Source organism: Rhopalosiphum padi, chromosome 1 (genome assembly GCF_020882245.1).
Source record: "Rhopalosiphum padi isolate XX-2018 chromosome 1, ASM2088224v1, whole genome shotgun sequence".
Taxonomy (NCBI): domain Eukaryota; kingdom Metazoa; phylum Arthropoda; class Insecta; order Hemiptera; family Aphididae; genus Rhopalosiphum; species Rhopalosiphum padi.
In genome coordinates this window covers 68,574,510-68,601,606 of record NC_083597.1, presented here as the reverse complement: position 1 = coordinate 68,601,606, position 27,097 = coordinate 68,574,510, and the positions used below count along the sequence as shown (strand labels likewise).

Genomic DNA, 27,097 nt, shown 5'->3' with positions numbered 1-27,097 from the left:
AATAACCGGGTTACCTTTGTACTCTGAGCAAAATTTGTTTTGGTCACCTTCACCTTATTAAACTATGTTGATGCTCTTCTTTTAACAGTCGAATCCAATTAAAATTTTAAGGATATAATGTTTGAGAGAAACTAAAAACATAATATACATAATACATATTTCCAAACTGTTTGAAATATAATTTTTACCAAGTTTATTGTTTATAATAATTAGCAGTTAAATTTTTTTGAATATATACATCACTTGTCAGTACTCAATTATTCTTATAAATTCATAATCAATTTAGTTTATAAATGTATGGTCATGTGAACATCTACTATCATAAATTTTACAAAATATTTAACTACAGAATATATACTCAAAATGTTCAACAAAAAATAATTATTAAACAATTTATCATTAACTACATATATAATTAAAAAAGTTTAATGAATCATTAGTAAATTAAAATCAAATATTCATTAAAAAAAAATAACTAAATTTCTTTATTTAATTTAATAATGATTATAAAGAGGTAAAGATAAAATTATTTGGAAAATAATTATAGTGGAGGCGTTAATCCCAAACGCTTAACTACTGCTAATTGTGCCCTTGCTGAATCTCTCAACGAAAATATGTGTAACAATTCCTTTTCAGACTTAGACAAAGGTACTGCTTTTTCTAAGCATTCAACAGCTTCTTCTAATTTTCCTCTAAAACAGTAACAATAAACATATCATTTTTATATTTATATAAAGAGGTAAACTTTTTGATATAGGTAGTAATTTATAAAAATAATTAATAATAATGAATTACAAGAATCAAAACTATTAAGTGTGTTATTTACTATTATAAATTTTGTTGCTAATGTGTATTGTGTGAATCATGATTGAAAAATAATCATATAGTTATTGATAAAAAACAAGACAATAACTTTATATTATAAAATCCATAATGTTAGTAGTTCAATAATATAATACAACCTACTAAAAAAATATATTGTCTTGTATGCTATCTATCCTCTTGTCTAGTGAGAAAACATACCCTGGCTCAACAAAAATTAGTTAACCAAACATGATGGAAGTATAGAAATGTGCAGAATCAGGGTGTATAGATATTTATTAAGAATAAATTATACAAAAATTCTTATTATAGTTTATGATTAATAAGTAATTACAATTATGAAATGGCTCATCAATAGTGTTCTTAAATTACATACATATTTATACCACAAATAACAGTTTCAAAATGGTTATAGTTATCAAGTGACCCAGCCCTGATCTATATGATGGAAAAACAAAGATTTTTTTTCTGAGATATATTCAAGATGATTTTAAATACTAAGTCAAAATATATTTTCTATTTAAACTGAATGGATAAGATAGCAAAAAATTAATGTTTTTTAGCATAAATAACATTTATCTTTTCCATTTTTTTTAGGACATTAATATTATGTAGATTATTGAAACAAATCCAAATAATTAAAATAATTTAGAGTGCTAAATTGGTTTTGTTCTCATATTTAATACAATTTTTATGATACACTACTTTTTAAAATGCATAAAAATGTCTGAAGAGTGAAGACACTTTAAAAATGTAGGTAACATATACTTCCAAATCTATTGTAGAGAGCATATTATCATACTAATAACTCCCTAGTTACCTACGTCCTACTGAAGTACCTTACATTCTTTTTTGTATGAAAAATGTTTTGAACAATTTTAATTATAGATAAATCAGCATTATTATCACTAATATCTTACGTTTGAATATAAAGTGTTCCCAATGTTTCATAAGCATAATCACATTTTGGATCAACTTTTATTGCTTGTTGGAGGAAAGTGAATGCTTCGCTGATTGAACTTTTCCACGATAATACAACCAAAGCTAAAAAAAAGTGTACATTTTTCAGTTAGCCTTGTATGACATTCAAACATTTTAAAAGTATTAAAATTCAAAAACCTCTGTGTACTAATAAAGTAGCATTTTCTGGATAAATTTCATATACTTTTTTGAATAATAAATCTGCCTCTTCATATGCTCCTTTTTCTGTTAAAGCCTTTAATACATAATTTTAAAAATTGATTAATATACTAAAAAAAAAAGTAACTTCTGATTGATTTTTACCTGTGCATATAGGGTATAGCTTTCAACATAATCAGGGTATTTAATAACAAATCCTTTTAATTTGTTAAGAAATTTTTCAGTGTCCAATTCATTTGACGTTTGTTTTGCATGAATATATTGAGCGTAACAACATTGAACATTTGATAAAATAAATGTAGGATTCAATTCTACAGCCCGTTTAAATTCTTCGACTGCTTTCTCACTATTCATTTCTAATAAATAAATCTAAAAAAAACATATTATCATTATATACATGTATATTTTATATGTTCATCACTAATTTAATTTTAAAATAATTATTACTTGAGCACGGTGGTGAAATACTTCAGAACAGTTTGGATCAATATTTTCTGCCCGTTTCAAATCTTCAAAAGATTTTTCCACTTGTTCTTGTTGATGGTAAACAGATGATCTTTTTATTAAGGAATTAATCACCAACTATGAGCCGATAACATAACATTAGTAAAATAATCTAAACAATTTATGGTTATAAAAATATAGGCCAGTATTAAATTATAGTAATTTTATGTTAAGTACTTAGACCTTAAAAAGAAGTATAAAATAATTTATACATTGTATTAAGTTGTTTGGTTTTAAAAGTAAAAACTTAAAGTTTTGTTACAATTAAAATTATAAGAAATATATATTTAGCCCTAAGACCAGTGATCTAATTAGTGATTTTTATAAATATTATGTTAATTTATTTAAGTATTTTAATTCTCTAGTACCGCATTACATCTCTAAATATTTAATGAGTCAATAATGAGCTAAAATATGAAACATTGTCTACCCAAATACGCCGCCACTGCTTTCACCACATGTGAGTTATATTCTGTGATTTAGTTTTTGGGTGCTAAGGACACTTCACAAATAGAAATTTATTACCATGTGAAATATATAGACATAAAATAGAACAAAAATGATACAGACAGTTTAAAAACGGATCTACTGATGTCTATAATGATGATCATTATGCCACTATGCCAGATAACCATCGATTTCAAAAGAAACAATGCTAAAAGTAGAGAAGATAATGCTTGAAAATTAACGGGATTGTCGCTGAGTGAACTGATTCCTAGTAGTAATACTATTATTGACAGAACAATTGCCTTATGCTAGGTGTGTGCAAGATTAATTTTTAAAATGATCATCCCCAAAACACCTGAGCAACAATCGACATTATTAACCAATATGAATAGAATATCACCAAATACTTTCTTTATAGCTCAGGGACCTGGTACCAAGTGATTATCATCTATTTCCTATGTTTAAATCATATCTGGTTGGGACAAGTTCTATGACACAATTACACAGGCATAAAAAATGGTGTTCAATATGCAAAAATACATTAATCACAATGGAGATTATGTAGAAAAATAGTAGAGAGGACTAGAATTTCTAACAATATATAATTTATTTAAAATTAGCATGTTATTCTTTGTTAAAAGCAATTTATGGGAGACATTTTACAGATGCCATTGTATGATAAAGTGGCTCATAATTTAATCAAGTTTTTATATTATTTGGAATAAGAATATAAATTTATTTTTTTTAGTTACTACGAGATAACCAAATTTAGTTAAAAACGGATATACATATTATTATAAATTCAAATAGGTAAATTTTTATGATTCTAATGTTTAAGAAGATTAATCAATAGTTTAAAAGTAAGAACTATAGTTCATGTAAGGTGAGTTTATTTAAGTGTTTTTTATCTTACAAACGTACATCACAAAGGTTGTAGTTTGTTTTAACTGACGTAAGTAAATTAAGCTATTCTCGAACTTATAAATAAGAATATTATCTAGGGGGATCTCTAGATTTTTATTAAGTAGTTATGTTATAATTTATTACAGTATAAACTATTTAATTATTACACATTTAAGATACTCATAACTAGTTTCAAAATGAAAATAATAAATATCAACAAAAACTTAATGATCACTAGGATATACTTTTATTTTTAAATTTGATTATAGGTTAATTTAATATTAAAGTTAGTTGATATTTAGTTGGTTCTATTGGATGCAAATTTGCTATATTTTATGTTGGTAAGATTTGTACATACTAATGAGGTGTACGTTCTCTTAATATGAATATTTTCTGAAGATTATGTAAGCTATTTAAAGCCTTTGTAGCAGTTTTTTGTGCAATACAAATAATAACATAAAAAACAAATTAAAGAAAAGAAAAATATTGTTCAACTAATTTGCTTTTTTGCTTTACTCAAAATCTAAATTAGACAAATGTGGAAATTCAAAATTTTATTACCAATGAATACAAATATTTTGATACTAAACAATTATTGATAAGATCAAACATTGTGGGGTACCGAGTATAAACTAGAAGTAATCAGTTAAATCAATCAACAACTTTTTAGGAAATCACTTAATAACATCAGTTATTTGACTGTAATTTTTTTAACTAATTAATCCTCATGTTACCTAAGCCAATTAGTTAATTAATCTTTATCATAAATCATTGTAATTATTTCATATATCAAGTGGTAGATAAAATTATTACTTTTATTGGAATTTAAAAATAAATATGTATTTACATTTTATATACGTGTATCCAAGGCTTTGACTAATCACTTATTTTAAACAACAATCTTGTATATCTATATTTAAATTACGAAATAAATAATCTCAAATATAAAATAAAGACAGTACCTACATGTTTAGCTGTTGACTGAAATAAGAAAAAACAAGATATTTAGAAAATAATGAATTTGTTTAGGGGAGTAATACCAATTTTTTGAAGTGTATAATATACACACTATTACCAAATGCACATCAGTAAATAGTAAATACAGTTTAATTGTATACCTTGTTAGGAACTCCTGGTGTTTCAATGACAGTAGTAAGATGTTCGACTCCAATTGCATAGTTACCACGTAGTATAGAAAAAGTAGCAAGCAGATTTAATGCCAAAGTTCTTCGAATTAAACTATTATCAGTCTTCTTCAATTCTTCTTTACAAGCATCCTCAATTTCTTCATAGTTTTTATCTTTGATACATTTTAAAGCTAATTCCAAACCAGTACTGAATAAGTACAACAAAAAAACAAATATTAAAAATTAATTTTGTTGCAAATTACAACACATTTTATTATGAAGGTAATACAATATATATATATATACATCATACATATATTATATGATTATGATACTACTAATATAATACTCTGTATTATATTTATTGAAAATTATGTTATATATTTTTTTTTAAATAAATAATAGTAAGGAGAAAGGGGTGAATTGAATAAGAATAATTTAAATTAAACTCACTTAACTTCTGATTTCATTAATGTTTGTGGAAATTCATCATTAAATGGATCTTCACTGAATGATTTCATATAATTTTCAATGAATGTTTTTGTGGGCAAATTAAAAACATTATGTTTTGTGTATTCTTCTAAGTTCTTCTTACCTAAATGAACATTAAAATATTGTAAATAAACACAGTAAAATATAATAAAGGAATACTATTGATTAATACAATACAAAATATTTATAATACTGAAACGTTATCACAACTAAAAAAAAATATGATTTTTAATTATATAGAATTAAGGTTTTACAAGGTATTAGAAAAAGAAGTCTAGATAACTAAATAAATTATGGATAAGAAACTAAATATACCACATGAAAAGATAGGAAAAATTATTTTGTATTGCAAACAATTTAAAACAATAACTTTTTTTGTTATAGTGATATAGCATTATAGCAGGCACCTGGCACATGGCTAGTTGGGATTTTTTTAACAATTTATATTTTATGAAAATGTGAATTCCTAAGTTATTTCTCATCACATAATGGAATCATATATTATTATAATTAGTAATAATAAATGATACATATATATAACAAATTATATCTAAAATTTAGTTTTAAGCCATCTATATGATAATACATAAAATTATAAAACATACTTATCGATCATCTACTTACCTAAATTTTTTATTACACTATCTGCAAACTCTATATCAGATTGATTTCTAAACTCATCCAACATTACAACAGCTGTTATATCTTCTAGAGCTAGCTTAAAATTTCCTAATTCTGTAAGTGCTCTAGCTCTTCGGGATAATGCTTTTTTGTATGATGGTACTAATTCTAATGCCTTAGCACAGTCAGCCACACAATTCTCATAATTGTTCTAAAAATAATTTAAGAAACTGATTTGAAATAATTTTTATTTAATTAATAAGTAATTATTCAATACCAATTTACTATAAGCAGCAGCTCGGTTTTGATACACTGTGGACAACAGTCCTTTTTCAGACTGTGGACACATTGACAAGGCTTGTGTGTAAAAAGTAATAGCTGCATCATAATTTTGTTTAGAGAACTCTGCGTTTCCTTGCTTTTTAAACTCTTCAACTTGTTCAGTTGGATTCTGCAAGGATACAATTGATCAAAAATGAACTATATGTCAATATTTCAATAATAATGACAAACATAATCGGTCGTATGATATTTTGTGATGTATGTTAAGAGAGTAGATAATAAGGTGAAAAGACCAACCTGTGGTTTGTGAACTTTCACTGTGTTGCAATCAATTCCGTTTGACTCGAGCGGCTTTCGGATGGCATTGTTTCCGTCAATATCATGTTGTTTGGCTGTCGGCTCATGAGGTAGCTGGCTCTTATTATTAGATTTTGAATAAAAATAATAAGTCACGCCCAAGCCCACTGCAAAACACGGTACGCCGACGGCCAAACTAAACTTCCAGTTGGACAGGAAACTGAACGACGATTGGGTAGAATCAGACATGGTTTTATTGCGAAACGACTTCCTGTGGACACCACTCAAATAATTTTACCACACTGAACACATGTTTGACGAATTGAAATTTATCAAGCAGCCACAGCAGTGCACACGATTGTTGAAATTTTGGATAACAAAGTAGGAAGGTAATATTTATTTAAAAAACAAAAAAAAAATGGTATAATCAATAAATTATATACACAAATAAAACAACATACAACCCTAGCAATAATGGAGTACTGGCGCGGCGGTAATAATCATAAAAATTTGAATTGCTCTCTCAACGAAAGTAATAAATTGAGCCGAAGGCGAAAATGTGTTAGCCGAGTGTGGCAACAGCACCACCACAGTCGTGAACTACAGCACTACAGCAATGCGCTCTTATCAGCGGCGAAATGTTGATAATGGAAACTTCACGTTCTACGACATGATCGAACCTCATTGGATGTCTATTCGTTATTTAGCAGAGATCGTATAAACGTGAACGTTCAAACTTGGCGCCAAACATCTGTATTTTGAACAGAAAGATAACTCCTTAAGACGCGTACGTATAGAGACAGCAACTCACTTAGCATAGAGTTCTCAACGGGAGCGAAGGCGAAATTTCAAGGCGAACAATTTGATATAATGTAGTGTAGTGTGTGAAGGATGCTCTACACTAATTGTTTGCTCATTTGCACGCACGTCGTTGTCTTGTACAATGTACGCTCGATTTTGCACCGACACGTACGTACATTAAATTTCTTCCTTAAAAGTCTCGAAAGTATCTATCTTGATAATGTTTAGTTATTATTATTCAACAACGTTTTAAAACGTCGAATACAGAGACCTATTGGCTATTATAATCTATTATCTAAACCTCGTAACTTTTAAAAATATAATTAAATATATTCATTTATAAATTCATAATATCATATACCAACGCTCAGAGGCGTATTTGTATATTTATCGCTTGTAGGCCTGTGGAAAATTGCCGCCCTTAATTATGGTAAAATAAAATTTAATTAGGCAGGTATACAAAACAAATTTTTATTATATTTTAAATACAAAAACATAATAATTAAAGTTGAAAAATATTAGAAAAAAAAAGAATTACAAAATATTTGTATACATTCTAAATGTCTTACATAATAAATTATTTATTAAACGATCGGTTTACGTCGACATTTGGTTTTTGCGAATGCGTCAATTAAATCGTCGCAATTCAATTCTTTTAACATTTCATTTTCTATCGAGAATAATGCTAAGCTGTTTAACTTCTCATCAGTTTGAGTGGACCTTAAGTAGTTTTTTACTCGTTTGAGGCATGAAAACGATCTCTCGGTGGTACAATTGGACACTGGTACACTTACGAAAATTCTTAATGCAGTGTCAACATTTGGAAATATTTCAATATGTAAAGATTTTTTTCTCAAATACTGACACAATGTGATTGGAGTTAAACTATCGATGACAATATCGATATTACTATTCAGTAAATAAGATTGTAAATGTAAGCATTCTAACGAAAAAGTATTATCCAAATCATTCGGGTACATTTTTTGCAATTTCTCAGCGGACTCAACTATTTTTAAAGAATTTAATGATGTAATTTTTAGTAGTACTTCGAATAAATCACAAAACATTTTGTAAGACTGGTGTCTTTTATCAAGTTCATTAGTAATTTTATCAATAATAACGTAAAATGTTTCAACACGAAATGTATCTCTACCACTTAACTCAGTTTGTTCGGATTTTTCATCGAAGTGTATTTTTTTTTTCGAGTTATATCAACATTGTACTCAGTAATCTTTGATATTTTTTTAGCTTTAGTTTCATATTCATTAAAATGATTTCGGGTTTTTTGTACTAAATTAATAAGTGATGTATAAATTTGAGAAACTTTATCATTTCCAATTTCAGTATCTATAATCGTGAGTATTCCCAATAGGCAATAGACGGCGCGCAGCGGTAATAAACTAAATAAACTATAAAAATAATAAATTCGAATTCTATTTTAAATCAATGCCATTGTTTTCAATAATTTAAAATAATCTTGTAAGCTGTTGTGGCTATTAGAGTATTTTACAATAACAGAAAACGATATAATAAGTTCACCAAGTCAATATACAATAGTACAATACCATCAATATCGAAAAAAAAATCCCTTGAAAAATATGCCGCCCCTCAAAATTTGCCGCTGTAGGCACGTGCCTATAGTGCCTGCATATAAATACGCCACTGCCAACGCTGACATCTTTATTGTCTTAAAATTTTGGGACTACAACCAATCAAATTAAAACTCAAGATTTATACAATTTTTAAAAATATTTATATATTTGCAAGTCTTCGATGATTTAATTTGGTGATGAACGAATGCAGTTTATTCCCAACAATTTTTTGGTGAATTTATGTATAGTTACTCGATCACCCATTAATTTGTTTATAGGAAAGTATTGCTAAAAATGTTTTAGGTATACTATGTTATATTTTTAAATAAATAATCAAAAAATATACCTACTACCTATATTATTATTTATTATGAGTTGACAAATCACAAATACCTATAAGTACTACAAATTATAATAAAACTTTAAATTTCCTCCGTTTTCTTTTATTTGTATGGCACAATATGTCAATATATAACTTATTATTTTTAAATATATGAGATTTTAGGAAGTGTGCAGTTAGTACATATTATAACTTTATTGAGTATTTTTATTTTTAAATGTGCAAAAAAAGCATATTTAAATTGAATATAACTGTAGTCAAACATAAATAAATAATATAACTTAAGTCTATAAACTCTTTAAAAAGTAATTAATACTATTTTATATATTAATAATGATTTGCAATTTCTTTATTTACTTACATATTTTTAACATTAAATTATAGGATGGGCAATGGAAGGGCAAAATCAAATGTTGGAGGGGCACTTATCTACCCTTGCCCCCGTGTAGCGCCACCCCTGTTAATTTAGTTTCTATTTTGTTACATCTATTGTTACTAAGATTTTATTACATAATTATATAAATGTTTTCTTAATAACAGACGTGCACACAAGAGCACGGGCGCAGATTGCAGCAGAAGGTTCATGTGCTGCATCTACAACATTTTCTGGGTCGATTGATTGACCTATGGCTTATTGGCCATGACAGTGCAAGTTAAAGCTCCTCAATTTCAGTAACAGGCCGACCGAGTCAATTCGTTGTTTTATAGAAGTAGATAAAATAGATCTGAACCAATTTTTTTATTAAATAATTGCGTAATGATATACCTACTTTGAACAATATTATAGTAATTGTACTTATTTTACATAAAATATACTTAATTAAAATTATGAATTGTAGTAACAATAATAATACCTACCTGTGTAACATACAGTTAATAATTTTGGCTATTTAACATTTATTTGGTTGATTGTAAAAAAATAGGCTGCTTTATTTTATATGCTGCATCTGCGATAAAGTCTGTGCATGCCTATGTTTTTAACTGGGTTTTAATTCTAATAATGTATATATATGTAATGAAAATTCGTAACACAATATAGCATGTACTCTGATTTCGTGTATACATTAATTTATATCCTTAAATTATGTTTAATACAATAACTATAACTACATAAAATTACACCATGTCACCATGGTATGGAATGGACTATGGATACATTATACCATTGATAATAAATACTAATAATTAATGATTATATATTTATATATAAAACATACCTTTAGGTATTAAACGTGTTAAAGTGGAATTACCGCATGTATAATTATTGAATTATACGAGTATTTGATAGCTCTAATTAATATTATTAACATGTACAGTTATCAATTGATCAGTGGCATAGTAAGGGGGGAGGCTTAGGGGGCTGCAGCCCCCCTGAAATATTAAGAAATTTAAAAATGATTTTAATTTTTAATGGTCAATGCGAATCGCAACAAAAATTTTAAATTGTATTTTACAAAAATTGATCAGCCCTCCTCCTTGAAAAAAAATCTTAGCAATGCCAATGCAATTAATATTTAGTATTTTTTATCTAATTATTCGTGAGGTAACAGTAGTCAGTACCTATTTTATACAATAGTCTAACACTCAAAAAAAAAAAATCATTGCGGTTATATTATGATGGTGAGTGGTGACTAGTATCTATGATTAAAATTTAAATAATTTATAATTATCTATGATATAAATTATAATATTATATTTGCATGATTATTTTGCTAGTGAATATTTTATTTTAATTTTAAATGGTACAAAATTATAATATTTTGAATACAACCACCTTAAAGTAGTATGTAATTACATTTTTACAACTTAACATTTCAACTGCAGAATGGTTGAAATTATAGAGAATTGAAAGGAGTCCACTCAGTGCTTTATGTTCCGGGGTAGTCCAAATACCTCTATAGAATCATTAATCCAGGCTTGTATCCTTTACAGATGTAGAATCTTATAATAAAACATGTCGTAAAATTGTATATTATATGAATCACTAATTGCAGAAAGGAGTCGTGTACATACATGATTATTTACCAAGCATATTCTTTTTTTCTTCAAAAAATTATCAACTCGTTTATTCTTGTTTACACTCCGTGCTCTTTGAACACGTTGGCGGCAATTACTATCCTTTGGATCTCTGACGTACCCTCGTAAATCTCCGTTATCCTAGCATCGCGGTAATACCTCTCAGCCGGCATATCAGATACGTAACCCATGCCACCCAACACCTGTATGCACTGGTGCGCATTGAACGTAGCCGCCTCGGACGCCGCCAATTTAGCCATAGCAGCTTCCTGAAAAGCAAAATTTACTTTATTTTTTGACTACTATTCATACTTTTACTTTTTGAATAATAACTGAAGTAATAATACTTTCGTATGCGATGTGTTCGAGTCTTTCAGATAAGCTGCGCGCCACGTCAAAAGTCTGGCACTCTCCACTCTCAATGCCATTTCAGCGATTTTGTTCTTGCAAAAAAAAAATATACTTATGGTACCATCTTTCTGTGTAAGGACCACAAGGCTGAAGGCACAAAATTGTATATAATATGCTACGTAAATACCTGTATCGATTGCAATTTGGCGATCGGCGCTCCAAACGAAACTCTTTTGGACGCGTAATCAACAGCTAGTTCCAAGGATGCTTGGGCAATACCACAACCTTGAGCTGCAACCCCTATGCGTCCTGCGTCTGATAAAACCAATAAAAATTATAAAAAATTGTCACATCGAAAATAATAATAATATAATATATATCTACAGAACTATATAAACATTTTTATTAGACACCATGTTGTTGCTGTTCTATAAGTGTTTGTGTTTCGATCTAACTTGTGTAACTAACCTAAAGTTATCATTGCGTATTTAAAGCCCATTCCCAGCTCGCCTAAGACATTTTCTTCAGGTACGAGGCAGTCTTCGAACACCAAACCGCACGTTGACGATCCTCGTATGCCCAACTTGTCTTCCTTTTTCCCCACAAAAAACCCTGTAATAATATGTACATTTATTATATACAGAACATTAGTTATAAATATAATTATTATATAGAGAGACAACAATTTACAAAAAATAACTACACAAACTATAATTGTATAGATAAATCAGTACCTAATCAATAATAATCTACTATTATATATGGCCATATTAACCATTACTTTTTCGCTTTTGCAAATACGTTTCAAAGATAAAATATATTATATAACATAATATATTTATATTTGAATTTGGATATTATTATAATATTCAAATTTCAAATAATTTAAAAATACGCTACACTTTTCAACACTACATAATATTATTATTTATTAGGTACCAATTAATTATGAGCATTAAATTACCTGGAAAATCTTTTTTCAACAAAAAGCAACTGATCCCTTTGTGTTTTTTTGATTTATCAGTGGATGCGAATAGGACTAACCCTTTGGATTCGAAACCATTCGTAGTCCACGATTTCGATCCATTGATTATATAGTTGGGACCTTTTTTCGTAGCTTTAGTTGCAACAGCACTAGCATCACTTCCCAGTCCTTTAATTGTTTAATAAAATATTTATTTATTTTTACAACAATTTCTGTAATGACTTCACTTCAAATTATACAAAAAAAATATTTTGAAAAACGTTCAATTTCTTAGAAAAATAGTCTTTACTTTAAAAAGTATCACCTAATCACCTTATTGTATTATACAACGTTTACCTATATATATTATATATAATGTTTCATTATATAGCTATAGTTTATGTACCTGGCTCGCTCAATGAAAATGATCCTATTTGCTTCCCATTCGTAAACGGTCTTAAGAATTCTTCTTTCTGTTTATCATTACCGAAATTGTTTATGGCGTTGACGTAAATGTTTTGAACGGCCATTATAGTACCAGCTGAAGCACAGCATCTAAAAGAACAAATAAAAACGTAAGGTTTGTTGATATTATCTGTATATAATTAATAATTATACACGTATATTTTATTATTTTTCAATACATTAAAATTTTGTTATTACCTAGAAATTTGTTCCGTGGCTATAGCATAAGATAAATAATCAAGACCTGTCCCTCCGACGTTTTCGGGAATACAAACAGCCATAAGGCCTAACTCGCCCATTTCTTCAATCTATATTAATAATGCAAATATTGTTTGTCATTTTTATAAAACATTTCTTTTTTTACATAAACACAACGACTTTCAACTGTAAATAATAATAATTATTACTTATTTGAATATAAATGGATTATTATTATTATTTGTTGCTGTACTGGAGTCAGATATATAATAAAACCAAAATAATGTACCTATACTATATTTATCATTATCAGTTAAAAAAATTTAATCCAACATGGTTTTATTAAAACTATAATAATATTAATTCATAAAATTGAATTCTTGTTTCCAAGTACCTACCTGTTTTTTAGGATATAATTTTTCTCGATCAGTTTTTGCAGCTATAGGTTTTAGTTCTCCTTCAGCAAAATCTTTGCATGTTTTGTACAATAACTGATGTGTTTCTGATAGTGACGCTAATGATGCTATGCCTTTTCCTTCCTGCAGGTTATTGGAAATCCATTTCAGTATAGTATTAGGATACAATTTATTGCTTATTCCTAAAAATACATCACTTATTAAACAGAATAAAAGTTTTAAGGTATACCGGCATACCGCACAATACATTTTTTCATATAATGTTAATTATTATAAACTACCATAATATATTAATATTTAATATGTTATAAATACAATTAACGACACTAAGACGTCTAAAACACAAAACATTAATTTAAGTACTTATAAGAAGCAATTATATGGCATGTAAAACCCACAAAATTAAAGATTAAAAAAAAAATACAAGACTTACTAAATAAAATATTAGTGTTCAACCTATATGAATATTTATAAATGTATAATATAATTTATTGACAGTGACGCCGATTCTATGGTTCAACTGTGACAAATACAAATGTCATATTCAAATTGGGAGGGTGTGAACACCTCGGGTTTAGAGTTGGTAACAAAAAGCTTCAAACTACCATGTCTAAAGAGAAACTCAAAAATTGCTGATAATTAGTTATAAGTAAGGAGTTGAAAAGGATGATATTATCTAAAATGTTTGTGTAAAATGAACCTCTACAATGGTGGGTTGAGTAATGAGTGGTGAGTGGTAGGTACTATTTAGAAATTTGTCATAGGTCTTAGATCTAGATGACATCGGCGCAACTGTTTATTGATTGTATTATTTATTAACAATACATATCTATAGAAAACAGACATATATTATATAGGTACAAGGTACTCATTTAAAATTAATTCAACATGCACTATGCAGTGTTAAGTACCCTGAAATCGATGCATATATAATATAAATAGAAGAGAAGAAAAAAAATTACGTTAAAAATATAGATTTAACCGTCACCAATATGATGACATACCTATTATCTATACAGACTATTGTTGCTTCTTTATTTTGTAAAAATGTATTACAACTATCTTTTAGATATAAATAATCGTGGATTTTACATATAATGTGTATACATATTATCGTATTCATTGTTGCGCTCGTTGTTTCACACGTCACCTAGTTACCTCACAATTTCGTTTTTTCGATAACACACTATCCCGGCGAAACGCTTATCTTGTATTCACTCAATATATTTAATAGTCTTAAATCAGTTAGACGTACATTATAAATAGTAGCAATGGACAACAACATAAATGGAGATGGCGAGGACAACGGAAACGATCTTCTTGCCGAAGAGTTGGCCAAACTCCAACGACAGTATATGCTCATGGAGAGCAACAAAAAAGCGTATACCGAAGAAATGGGTAGTTATTTAGCTAAACAGAAGTAAGTCTAATAAATACAACGAATCAAATTTAGGCATACTTTATAGTTTATGCATCATATTAATATTATACATCATTATTTTATCATTGCATTATTACAATATGTATATAATTCAGACATTATTATATTATATTTTTAATAAATATAGATATTAAACCTGTTAAAAAATTAATTACCTATTAAGCTCGGTTAATTATAATATATTGCCTATAAATTATAATTGCCTATTTGCCTGGGTATTTAACATCTATTTTTTAAGTATACTTTATATAATTTTCACGTGGATTTAGGTAAAGTATTTAACAATTGATTAATTTTAAATATTATACAACAAATATAAGTAAGTTTTAAGATTTATTCACATTTATGACAAAATAATACATGATATCATGTCTAGTTCATAAAATCATAACAATGATATAGTATGCTAAACTATAATGTACTGTATAATATGCATAATGACCAAACTTAATATACATTGCCTGTAAAATGTGTCCAAAATCTTCTAATTGTATGTAAAACGTTTCAGAAAAATTATCAGCAGTTTGGAACAAGAGAAGGTAAATCTAGTAGAGCACGTGAATATGGATAAAAATAAACGAAAGGAAATCAACGATTTACGTTTAAAAGAATGTTTGGTTGAAAAATGGAACGAATACCTGAGTGTCAAAGATGAACTGACAGACCAAAAAAAATGTCACGACGACATCGAAAAGGAAATATTAAAAATACAAAACGAACTCGACCTAATATTTAGACAGAGAGAATCCTCGGCTGGCAAATCAAAAAACAAAGTTGAATACGATCTACAAAGACACGAAGAACTATTAGAGAACAAATTGCATGTGGTAAGTCTTGCGTATATATATTAATATATATGTGGATAGGTAGGTACCTATATAATTATATAATACAATATAGTGTACACAAAACGCCATCGATTGTGCGGAAAAACAAATTTCAGAAAACCGTAAAGTTCAATAAGGTTTTGACGGAGAACGCCCGTTTGAGAAAGGAAATCGACAATTTGCTCGTACAGCGGTCGCAGTTCAATGAAGCGTACAAGGCTCTGACGGCGCGTTTGGACGATAGCAAGCAGATAATGATGGACCTAATTGAACAGGCAACGACAGCGTACGAACAGAGGTATAATATATTATAATATAAGTAAGCATTCTGAACTTCCTTTTGAATTTTGCGCCAAAATGATAATAATGATGACAGTATTATTAATGTATTAATACATCATATAGTTCGATAGACTAATATTATATTATGTTGATGTGTGTTTTTTAGGGAAGACGCTCAAAACCGGTTGATCAACATGAGTGACGAAGACAAACAACAGATCGCTCTGCATAAGGCCGAAGTCAAGGAGCTGCAGCGACAATACGATCGCGATTTAAAACTTCAAGATTTTTTGTCTATTAAAGGTATATGCCCGAGTACATTTTAATAAATAATATTTAATGCATTTATCCACACCTATATAAATTATGAATTAGCGACGAGAGTGATTATTAGGATGTCTATTAATTTTCAAATTCAAATTCAATCAGGATTCTACTGATTTAAAGTATGTACCCGTCGGCCGCTAAATAGTCATAAGTTTTATTTTCATTTACCATATAATTAGTTTATATTTTCATTTTAAATATCTTAAAGGTGAATAAAGTTAATTGAAATAAGTATTATAAAGATTCGTAAGATTAGTTGATAAAATAATATAAATCTCATATCCAAATATCTAATATATATAAATGCTAAAAATGCTATAAACAACATATATTTCGAAGTTTCCTATTAAAGTGTAAATGCGTATGCATGCTTGCATAGTTGCATGTACTTATAGATTAAGGTTTAACCATTAAAAAAATTCCCATATATTATTTTAAAAGTTCATATATAAGTACTTAATGATGTCAAATCTGTTTTGGATTTAATAAATAAATTTTATCTTTATGATCAGTGTAGCCTATAGGTATCATAATTGTTAATTTAAAGTTGTTGATAAAGTATTCTCTGAATTCATTTCGAATAGCTTTAATTTAATTTGTTCCTAAATATAAATTGAACATTCGTGGGATAAACATATTTCTATTCATGAAAATAAGTAATCTAAAATCCAACGCAGTCATTTTCAATAAAACAAAATTTAATGTATTGAATATTTCAAAAAAACAATATTGGTAACAAAAAATGTGCTACTTTATCGACGTTGGCAATGTCATCGCCAGCAATAAATAATAATGAATCCCGTGGTTGAGTATTTTATTTTTATTTTTTGTATGACAGGACAACATCGCGTACTCATGGATTTCGAACGCAAAGAAGAAGAAAAGAAACAAAACGAATTAGGCAACCGAAAGGAACAAGCGGAGAAATGGGTAGACTTGATGGGGTGGCTGCAAATGTACGTGGGCGAGAGCAACATCGATAGGATCGTGGATCTGTTCGTCAGGCAGGAGGAGGAGAATTTCGCGTTGTTCACGTACATCAACGAGCTAAACAGCGAGGTATACACAAATAATTCTAAATAATTAATTCGCAGTCATCTTTTGGATGTTTGGTCGTTAGTAGGTATATATTTATTATAATATGTACAACGGAAAGTCGCTTAACATTATAGACGTAACACCGATTAGAAATAAAATGAATATACGATAAACCAAGAAAAAAAGCTAAATGTACGCATAAACGATAATAATACATTCATATGTTGATATGTGATAATATATACCTATGTGTGAAATAAATATCGATCGATGTAAATTAATATATTTATAGTCTATACCACCAGTTACTTTGACGTGCGCTCTTAGCTAATAAATTTGTGTTTTATAATTACGGCATTTAAAAAATGTTTATAATAGATACTTACATAGATGCATCTATTGTACCTAAAATATTCGTGTATGGTAAAATATTCATATTATCATAGTATATTATTTTTGAATCTATATATAGTGTTATTTTCTAAAAATTAGCGAACGTATACTGTTGGCTTCAGGTGGACGACTTACAGAAAGAAGTTGTGGTACTGAAGAACCGAGTGCAAGAGCAGCGGGCAATTAACGAGTCTAGAGCGTCAAAACAAGAGGAAAACATGAACGGGCTGAGGGCGCACTTACAGCAGCTTGTTGACGACGCGAATCAAGAAAATGATCGAATAAAAACCGTACACACCGAGTTGACTGAGCTCTTGGAATCCGTTGAGAAACTCTTTTTGTCCATCAACTGTGACCTTTCTCCGATGTATAAGATACTTGGTAAGACTCGTAGGAGGTTGACTATAGCTTATAGTTATAGATGCTGTAATAACATAACACGTAGGTACAGTAGGTACACGTTTGCATGTCAAGCGATAATGTTTCAAGTGTAATATCCTATAAAATGGACATAGGCTATGGGGTTAATTTTTAGGTAGTAATTTTTAGTGGCTAGTTGTTGACTCATTATGCTCTTGAAAACCTTTTATGAAATGTTTATGATAATAACATGATCATATAGATGCATGTGCACCGGTGGATCAGACCACTGGCCATAGGACGCAATTTCAATTTATTTCGTAGTGTAGGAGGGAGTGAAAAAATATATGCTATATATGCTCTTTTGTTTACCTTATTCAATTTTTTACATTTTACAAGATTTTTACGTCACGTTTTATTATTATTATTATTTTATTTTTATTGAATTTGAATAGTACCATTATTCAGGCTTGTATCAAAAGAGGGGGTATAGGTGTTGTCATACGACACACCTATCTATAACATAATAAATTAGAACACTAAATAAGAAATAATAAGGAAATTATGAAAGCATTGGTTGCTAAAATCAAAAATTAAGTAATCCCTAATGAATAATACCAAAAATAAGAATTAAAATAATATTATATTGAGAGGGGGTAAGCGCAGTATATTTTTGTTTCTCTTTTTGACCGACGGCAACGTGAAACAATTTGCCAATAGTTCAGACTTTTATGTTTAAAAAGAACGAAAATACGTCTAATGCCTAATAAATAAATAATAAACAATACACGCTTACCAAAGGGTCTAAATAAGAAAACTAATACTCACTAGTTGCAGAAAACATGACTTGGTGGGTAAATGCCTAGTTCGGTTTCACGAGAATAGAATATTAAGTATACTCGCACTTTACAGTCACGCGGCGATTCCGTTAAAACACAAACTGACTAGTACACTAGGTACAACATGTAACTTATTATTTTCGTTCAGTAATTTAATGAAGTTCATCAGCTGTTAGATGCGATTGGGTTAAAGACACATATAACATAGTGAAGGTCAATTATGCGTATATATTATATCTATAAATAATACCTATATATATATATATATATATATATATATATATACATAATATAAACCAGTTTCAATAGATCCGTTCTAATTAACTCTTACTATATATTATTATTATATGTATATCTGGTATAACGCCGTTCCACTGTTCATGGTTACCATACAGGTATATTACCATATTACGATCATAAAAACTTATGTCACACCTTGTAGATCATATTCATATTATAGTTATACAGAATATAGATACAATGGTATATCTTAAATAATTCGAAGATACGCACGGAATAATGTCTATTCGTCCATGTTTATTGAGTAGGTACTTATATATTATAATTATATACGTTCATAGAAACCGCGTAGGTGACTATAAACTTTTATTTTAACAGCTATGAATTCGACAATCGACAAGATAACGAATTTGAACTTTGAGCTGACAAAATGTTTATTCGTAAAAGCACTCTTTTTATACAATAATATATTATAAAATCATGATAAATTGTATTGTGTTGTTGTATGCGTAAACAAACTATATAACTACTTATAGTATATAAAAATAACTACGATATAAACCGATAGAATTTTGAGAGAAACGTTGCTCCCAAGTACCGATAAATTATAAGTTGCAATACCTATTAATTATTATAGTTTTTACATGTTTCCAAACATTACTGAACAATTATTTTTTCTTCGGAATATGTATTAAATATCGTTGTATATAATTATATAATAGTACCTACCTAGTACCTAATGAGTAATGAGTAATGACTAAAGTGTTTATAATACACGAAAACATGATAAAAAAAACAGGATACGCGTAATGAGTTTATGTTTTAATAATTAGTTTATATCCATATATAGTATAATATATATACATATTTTATACTATATCTATTAACTACCTATAGTCGTATTTTAATGACCTACTGAGCGTGCATTCATTATATAATTTCGCATACGATCATTTGTAGTTTTAAACGACTGGCTTATTGAATGTTTATTATCTCGGACGTTTTGATAATCAATTTATTATTATATTACCGCATTTTTAGACACGTGTGGGGCATTTGATTCTACAGTGCATGACATTTTCACAAAATAAGTAAAAAAAAACTATGTATTTTATTTTGGAAAACAATTTAATCGTACTATAAATTACTGTCGAATTTTAAATGTAGTTTTTTGTAATTATTATCACGTATAAATTAATCTGTAAGTGATGTTTTGCCCTTATAGCTATTAAACGTTTGATATGAATACTAGCTGTGTACAGCTAGATACTGGCATTTGAATAACTGAGTCAATATGCTAACAATATAGCATTTGAATAAATATATGCATCTATTATATAACTGATCCTTATTGTATAACGCACTTATGATTACATTTTAAAAACACGTATTCTGTGAGTGTACTACATGTATTCTGTTTAAGGGTACCTATTTACTATAATTTACATTATTTTAACACGTATAATATATAAGATAAGTATACAAAATACAATTTCCAAATGACATTAAAATAGACATAATGACTATTAAATATTATAATAGGTTTTGCAATAATTTTATAATGCATTTGAAGATTTAGTATCTAAAATCATTCAAAAACAAAATATGAATACTCTATTAAATATTATAACGTTCAAGTAAACATATGCATATATTTTAATATAAATATAATAAACCTACTATTGGAGGAGATTAATGATTATACATTAAATAATATTATGACACATATTTTAAAAATAAATTTGCGAATTATACTAACTTATTTTAATTATTCAAGAGTCATGACTATGTTATAGTATTTAATCATAATGTATAATTTATATATACCTATAGTTATGTCAAGTAGATAATTACTTAAAATGGTGCATATGTGAATTTAATTCTTACCAACATTATGAATAAATCTGATCGATGATATTTTTAAAACAATATTATAATATCAACTATGTTATATGATATTATTCTAATTTTATACCAAATATATTTCAGGAGACGACATTCGGGCGAACGTGTATAACATGACTTTCTACGTTGATCTGATAGAAACAAAAGTGTCAGATGTTGTCAAAAGCCTGAAAAATATGGAGCCGATGTAACATTTATTATAACTTATAAGTTCTATTATAATTTATAACCAAATATCCGAATTATCACATCGGAAGTAGATATTAACCATTAATTTATACTGTAGAGTGTAGACTATAGCCAGTAGGTATTTTAATTATATAATACTTATCAAATAACAATATGAATAGACAGTAAAATTTTAATATTGTTTGTATCACGAATTATTGAATTAATTACTTACATATTTGAAATATATTATATGATGGTAATTTTCAAATTTTCAAGTATACTGGAGTGCATTTAAAATATTATACTTAACATTTTTTTATTTATTTAATGTAAAGGCTTCAACATTATGGGATATTAGCCTATAATTAAACAATTAAACTATACACATTATTTTATTATTTTATAATACTACTTTGATCTATGATTTTATAAACAGTGTAGTATGCGATGGTAGCCGGTAGGTACTATATTATAGTATGTACTATTACTATTATAATGCAAACGATAATACATATTAATATTGTTAACAATCAAATTATCTCTGTATTCTGTAAACATAAAGTTAGTATTTGGAAATAACTTTTAGTCTTCTAATACAGAAATACAATGCCGTATGTGTCTTTTGCATATAATATATTGATCATTGTACCATCTAAACAAAAAGTCTAAATTGAAAATATTTTTCATATTATGACATGTTGTTTATAAAATTAAGTACCGATCTAATTATACGTATAACAATAATAATAACATTACCTATACATAATATAAAATACATTTTAGATTCTGAATGATGAATGTATTGATTTTACAATGTGTTTTTTTTTATATATGCGCACACGATAAGTAATCGATAAAATGCTTTGATTTTCAATTTTGAAGATGATTTAAGATTAAAAAAAATGGATCCATAACGTAAGTATATTTTTACACTAAACTAGTTTTCATTTTAAATAATCGAAGTGAAATACGGTGTCCAATTCGGCGATTGATAAAATGTATAATATTTAATACATGTAATATTTAAGTACATTATTTTATCAATTTAATTAATTAATTATACTAATAATTAGTATTTTAACATTTTATACAATTGTCGTAATCAGTCTCGGATCTTCGATCCGGTAACTTTTTCGACAGAGTACGAAAATAAGATAATATCATAGAGATAATTTCATAATATTACTTTTATTTATTTTTTATCGTTATTTATTTTTGAAATTAAATTGTATCTTTCTTTTTTCTACAATATTACAAAGTGGTGTCTAATGTAGGAATTGATTCGCTTTTCACTTTTCACCTGTATGGTAATAGTTCAAGCTAAATATAAAATTTAAATTTCCATAAGAATTAATACAACAAACTATTGAGAAGATATTTCTTCGTTATGCTACGTACTGGTTCAACTGGTTAAAATTATCCAACCTATATATAACTTAGAACCACATAAAAGTGAAGTTATATACACACCTTAATGTCATTGAATAACTTATAATATGTTTTAGGTTTTTTTAAGATTATTATTGTACTATTATAGTTTTTTTTAAGTATAAGTAGTTTTAGATTCCGAATGGAGTGATGGAATCTATTGATTTTACAATGATATAATTTTTTTAAAAATGTTATGTCATCAGTTTTGGAGCAATATAAACTATAAATGTTTCAATTTTCTAACTATGGGGTTAGTTTACGATAATTTCAGCAGCTAATCAAATCGGCTGTTTTACTATATCGTAGAATACATTATTTAATGAATAATATTCATTTGCCGTAAATTATCAACATACCAAGCACAAGTTTTAGTTTCTCAGAATCTCCCTTTTGTTGCTTTTTTCTTTAATTTTTTCAGCCATATTCAATACTTTGGTCAACTGTTCGTATTCCTCCGCAATAAACGCCAATTGAGTTTCTATATCAGGTATTTTGTTGGGCACAGATTTTTTTACACGCCGACACATTTGCTTATAAATATTCCACACAGAGGCAGCCACCTGTATAATATAGGTTACACTCAGATGTTAATAGTAATACAATAACGATATAATGATAATGTATAAGTAATGAGTATAATATAATAGGTATTTTATAAAATAGGACACATATAAAAATCCATATTACACACCAAGTCACCCTCGATTTTCTTTTCTTTGGCCACATTCTCTATCTTGCGATAAGCCAAGTCGGTTTTGATCATCTCGTCTTTCAGTTTTCCCAATGATTCGATGACATCAGCCATTTCGACAGAAACGTGTTCTGCTTCTTCACTCTTTTCCTATACACATTACACAATATTGTGGAATAAAGGACAATGTTTATATTTTTATTATAAATTATATCAATATTCGCACATCCACCCGTTTAGATATGTTACAGTCGTAAATCACGCATACATTATATTAGTATAACATAGTAGATTTAAGTTTATACCTTTGAACGTCTGAACACATCTGTCGTCAACCGTTTTAAATCCGCAGTCTTTTTTTCATGTTTTTGTGCCAGTTCCTTCCGTATGTTGGTCAAATTTTCGTATCTCTTTATAACGTCATCTATGTTTTTAAACTCTTTTGACTCTACCACTACTTTTTCAAGGAAATCCTAAAATACCAAATACATAAGCACAATAAAGCGTTATCTCTACAGGACTACAGATGATAATATAGATGGGCCCCACTCGAGATTATTTATATATTTAAACGTGATCTTAGTGTACCCGTAAATAAATAACGGAATATTCAATTATAAAATCGTTAAATATAATTTATATTTACTTCAAACGGCTTCAACTCGTCCACGCTGCGTTGCATCCCTTCAGCAGCCTCTTCAAGCTTTAAAATTGATTGCTGCATCGGAACGGTTTGCTGTTCATAACGTTTCGTTTCTTCATTGTCTTCGTTTGTCTTCCTTATGAGAATTTCGCATTTCGATTCATTTTCCTAAGTAGCAAAAATAAATTATGACTTTACAACAGTATATAACTTTTATAGTTACCTTTGTGTTTTTTTTTTTTTTTGACTTATTATTACATATTAATTAAATATTATACTTGTTAAATACACATGAAATATAAAATTATTATTGATTATTAGCATAATATTTTACTTTATATTCTTTATAAAATTTGAAATTTCGTCTCATCTTACCGAAGAAAACTGTTCGTATCTCAACTCTTCTTCTCGCAGATGTTTAAGTTTCTGATCCAGATCTTTCCACTTTTCTTTAATATCTCGATCAAACACTTTTTTTTCTTTGCGTTTAATTTCTAGTCGAGTTCTTGCGGCATCTCGCTCACGAATAGCTATTATTAGTTCGTTGTCAAGCGACTTCGGTAACATATCCCATTCTGGAAATTTTCTACAGTAGTTCAATACATCATATTATTCAATCATTAATTAATTATTAATTCTAAACTAAAATTAATTATGATTATTGAAATTTATTTATTGATCGTGACTATATAATCACTATAAAAATATTGTATAACGTTTGTCATAACGAAAAGTCACCATACCAATAATTCAAGTTTAGACTTTGAGAGTGTCCGAGGCAACGCGTTTTTAGTAGAAGAACTTGTAGCCCTATATTGGGCTTATTGGAACAGCTCTTACGCCTTGCTAAATAGTTGAATTTCGATTTTTTTTTTGATAATAGATGACGAAAACTTTATGCAGATTAAATTACACTTAGGTTTTAAAAACTCGATTTTCAGTAGTTATATTAAACATATTATACAAGTATATCTAAATACTACAAATTATAACTTTTGTTGACTAACTTTATAAAATCATTAGACTCGGCTTTAACTTGCATGTACATATTGACTGTTTTAACGCAATCGGCTTCGATGTTTATCATCCTCTTTGGTTTGATTTTAGGATCTTGCATTTTAATTATACGTTTATTTTTAACACAATTTAAAATTAATTAAATTTTTTTTTAATTTGATTAATGTTTAATTCAAATTTATTATAATTCTTGGAACTCGGAAGTCTATTAAAAGTTGAAGTAAGTATGTTTAATATTGTATTTCACAATTATGATATATTTTCAGAGTATTTCACGGCAGGCTACAAAAAATGGTCTCCTAGCAACTGTTTATTATATATAATCGATGGTATTGTTATATAATATAATAAAGTTAAATTAATTTTTATAAATAATACTGTAATAGCTATAGATACGGATTACAATAAGATCGATTATATTTTCATATTCTTACATAATAGTTAATAATATTAAAAATTACTAATTATGTGTAGCCGTGTAGGTATTGAATAACTGAATAACCTATGATGTATTATTAAGGCAGTTGATGAACTGAATAATACTATACTAAAAAAACCATATACTTGACAATAAAATTGAATGTAAAAAGTGCAAAATAGTTTGCATAACGTAGTATTTTTAGTAAAATCAGTATGTAGTATATTTTTAACTTATTAAAAATTCTATATATAATATATATATATATATATATATATGTATATATATTATATAAACTGACTGTTTTTAAGGAGTTTTGTATAGGCATTAGTACAAACATATGCGTACAAAATTAATGATAATAAGGTAATTTGTTACATATACCAAAGATTACTTATAGCAGTTAATAGGTTATTAAACAAGTTTGTAATGTTAGATGTTTATGATCAAAACATTAAAAAATATACACTCAATAGAATCACATAACAGTTTACGTTTAAGAATATTACAAAATATAGATAATAGGAATACCGAATAGAACCAAAAAGTTACTAGTTATAACAAAATTGACAGATTCGTGTTTTTCCTACGTATAAAATATTTGATTATGCATCATTAAAAAATAAGTTAATTTCTAAAATACTTTAATTTTATAATTTTATTACACAAAGCTAATATGCTTACTATAAAAGAATATAATAATATAAACTGTATAAATGGGATTTAAGCCTGGTTCCCTGGGAATTATTTATCTGTGAACAGAATCGTTTTTCGTATACAATCATGAAACAATTCAAATTGAACACATCTATTACCACAAAACATGGTTCTGTTTTATATGATATTACAGTGGCCAACCTAATAACGAGGTATTGCTCGCCCAGAATTGTTATAATTATTATGTGTTTTATGCATGGTCGCTAAAAAGAATTACATTTGTTAATGTAAATATAACAAATAAAGTTTTCATGAAGTAATCTAATTGCTTTTTATTTGATAAATTAATATTCAATATCAAATTCTAAATCTTTATGGTAAAATTAATTTATGGCAAGGGGAAAATCGTGACTATACTACTACATACATTGTACATACTTTTGGTTTTTTGTATTTAATACACCCACAGTTTGAAATCAACAGATTGTATTGAAAAAAAAAATTAGCTGAGCTACAAATATTACTTAAGACTTGATTCAAATCAAATGTATATTACTTACACACGCACAGTAATTAATATTTGTTCATTTTAGTTTAAATTTAATATTTTGTATACATTTATTTCTACTTCATGTTAAG

At 27.7% G+C, this 27,097-nt stretch overlaps 4 protein-coding genes across 7 annotated transcripts; 1 reads left to right on the top strand and 3 right to left on the bottom strand.

Moving 5' to 3' along the window:
* Nucleotides 1-457: 457 nt before the first annotated feature.
* Nucleotides 458-7,254, bottom strand: LOC132921553 (mitochondrial import receptor subunit TOM70-like). The gene is made up of 11 exons (XM_060984630.1): nucleotides 7,097-7,254; nucleotides 6,636-6,906; nucleotides 6,334-6,507; nucleotides 6,060-6,267; nucleotides 5,397-5,538; nucleotides 4,935-5,151; nucleotides 2,410-2,544; nucleotides 2,107-2,331; nucleotides 1,942-2,038; nucleotides 1,743-1,866; nucleotides 458-692 (listed from the first exon to the last, which is right to left on the bottom strand). The coding sequence occupies exons 2-11, from the start codon at nucleotides 6,882-6,884 to the stop codon at nucleotides 542-544; spliced, it is 1,722 nt and encodes a 573-aa protein (XP_060840613.1). The 5' UTR covers nucleotides 6,885-6,906; nucleotides 7,097-7,254; the 3' UTR covers nucleotides 458-541.
* Nucleotides 7,255-11,072: 3,818 nt separating this feature from the next.
* On the bottom strand, nucleotides 11,073-19,421 carry LOC132921567 (short-chain specific acyl-CoA dehydrogenase, mitochondrial-like). Of its 4 annotated transcripts, none has more exons than XR_009660910.1 (10): nucleotides 19,275-19,421; nucleotides 13,761-13,960; nucleotides 13,363-13,472; nucleotides 13,106-13,254; nucleotides 12,700-12,888; nucleotides 12,204-12,347; nucleotides 11,923-12,050; nucleotides 11,732-11,827; nucleotides 11,382-11,653; nucleotides 11,073-11,309 (listed from the first exon to the last, which is right to left on the bottom strand). XR_009660910.1 is itself a non-coding variant. In XM_060984652.1 (9 exons), the coding sequence occupies exons 1-9, from the start codon at nucleotides 19,288-19,290 to the stop codon at nucleotides 11,444-11,446; spliced, it is 1,242 nt and encodes a 413-aa protein (XP_060840635.1). In that variant the 5' UTR covers nucleotides 19,291-19,421; the 3' UTR covers nucleotides 11,073-11,443. The 4 variants fall into 4 exon arrangements, 1 of the variants encoding a protein (XP_060840635.1); XR_009660911.1 differs by having other exon boundaries at nucleotides 11,073-11,292; XR_009660912.1 differs by having other exon boundaries at nucleotides 11,394-11,653.
* On the top strand, nucleotides 14,989-22,246 carry LOC132921561 (coiled-coil domain-containing protein 63-like). The gene is made up of 7 exons (XM_060984642.1): nucleotides 14,989-15,198; nucleotides 15,728-16,046; nucleotides 16,163-16,344; nucleotides 16,495-16,631; nucleotides 17,494-17,714; nucleotides 18,209-18,467; nucleotides 21,515-22,246. The coding sequence occupies exons 1-7, from the start codon at nucleotides 15,050-15,052 to the stop codon at nucleotides 21,619-21,621; spliced, it is 1,374 nt and encodes a 457-aa protein (XP_060840625.1). The 5' UTR covers nucleotides 14,989-15,049; the 3' UTR covers nucleotides 21,622-22,246.
* On the bottom strand, nucleotides 21,213-25,609 carry LOC132921579 (coiled-coil domain-containing protein 42 homolog). The gene is made up of 7 exons (XM_060984678.1): nucleotides 25,374-25,609; nucleotides 24,742-24,952; nucleotides 24,370-24,534; nucleotides 24,029-24,196; nucleotides 23,724-23,873; nucleotides 23,389-23,592; nucleotides 21,213-21,597 (listed from the first exon to the last, which is right to left on the bottom strand). Exons 1-6 carry the CDS (start codon nucleotides 25,481-25,483, stop codon nucleotides 23,401-23,403), a joined length of 996 nt encoding a protein of 331 aa, XP_060840661.1. The 5' UTR covers nucleotides 25,484-25,609; the 3' UTR covers nucleotides 21,213-21,597; nucleotides 23,389-23,400.
* Nucleotides 25,610-27,097: the final 1,488 nt, after the last annotated feature.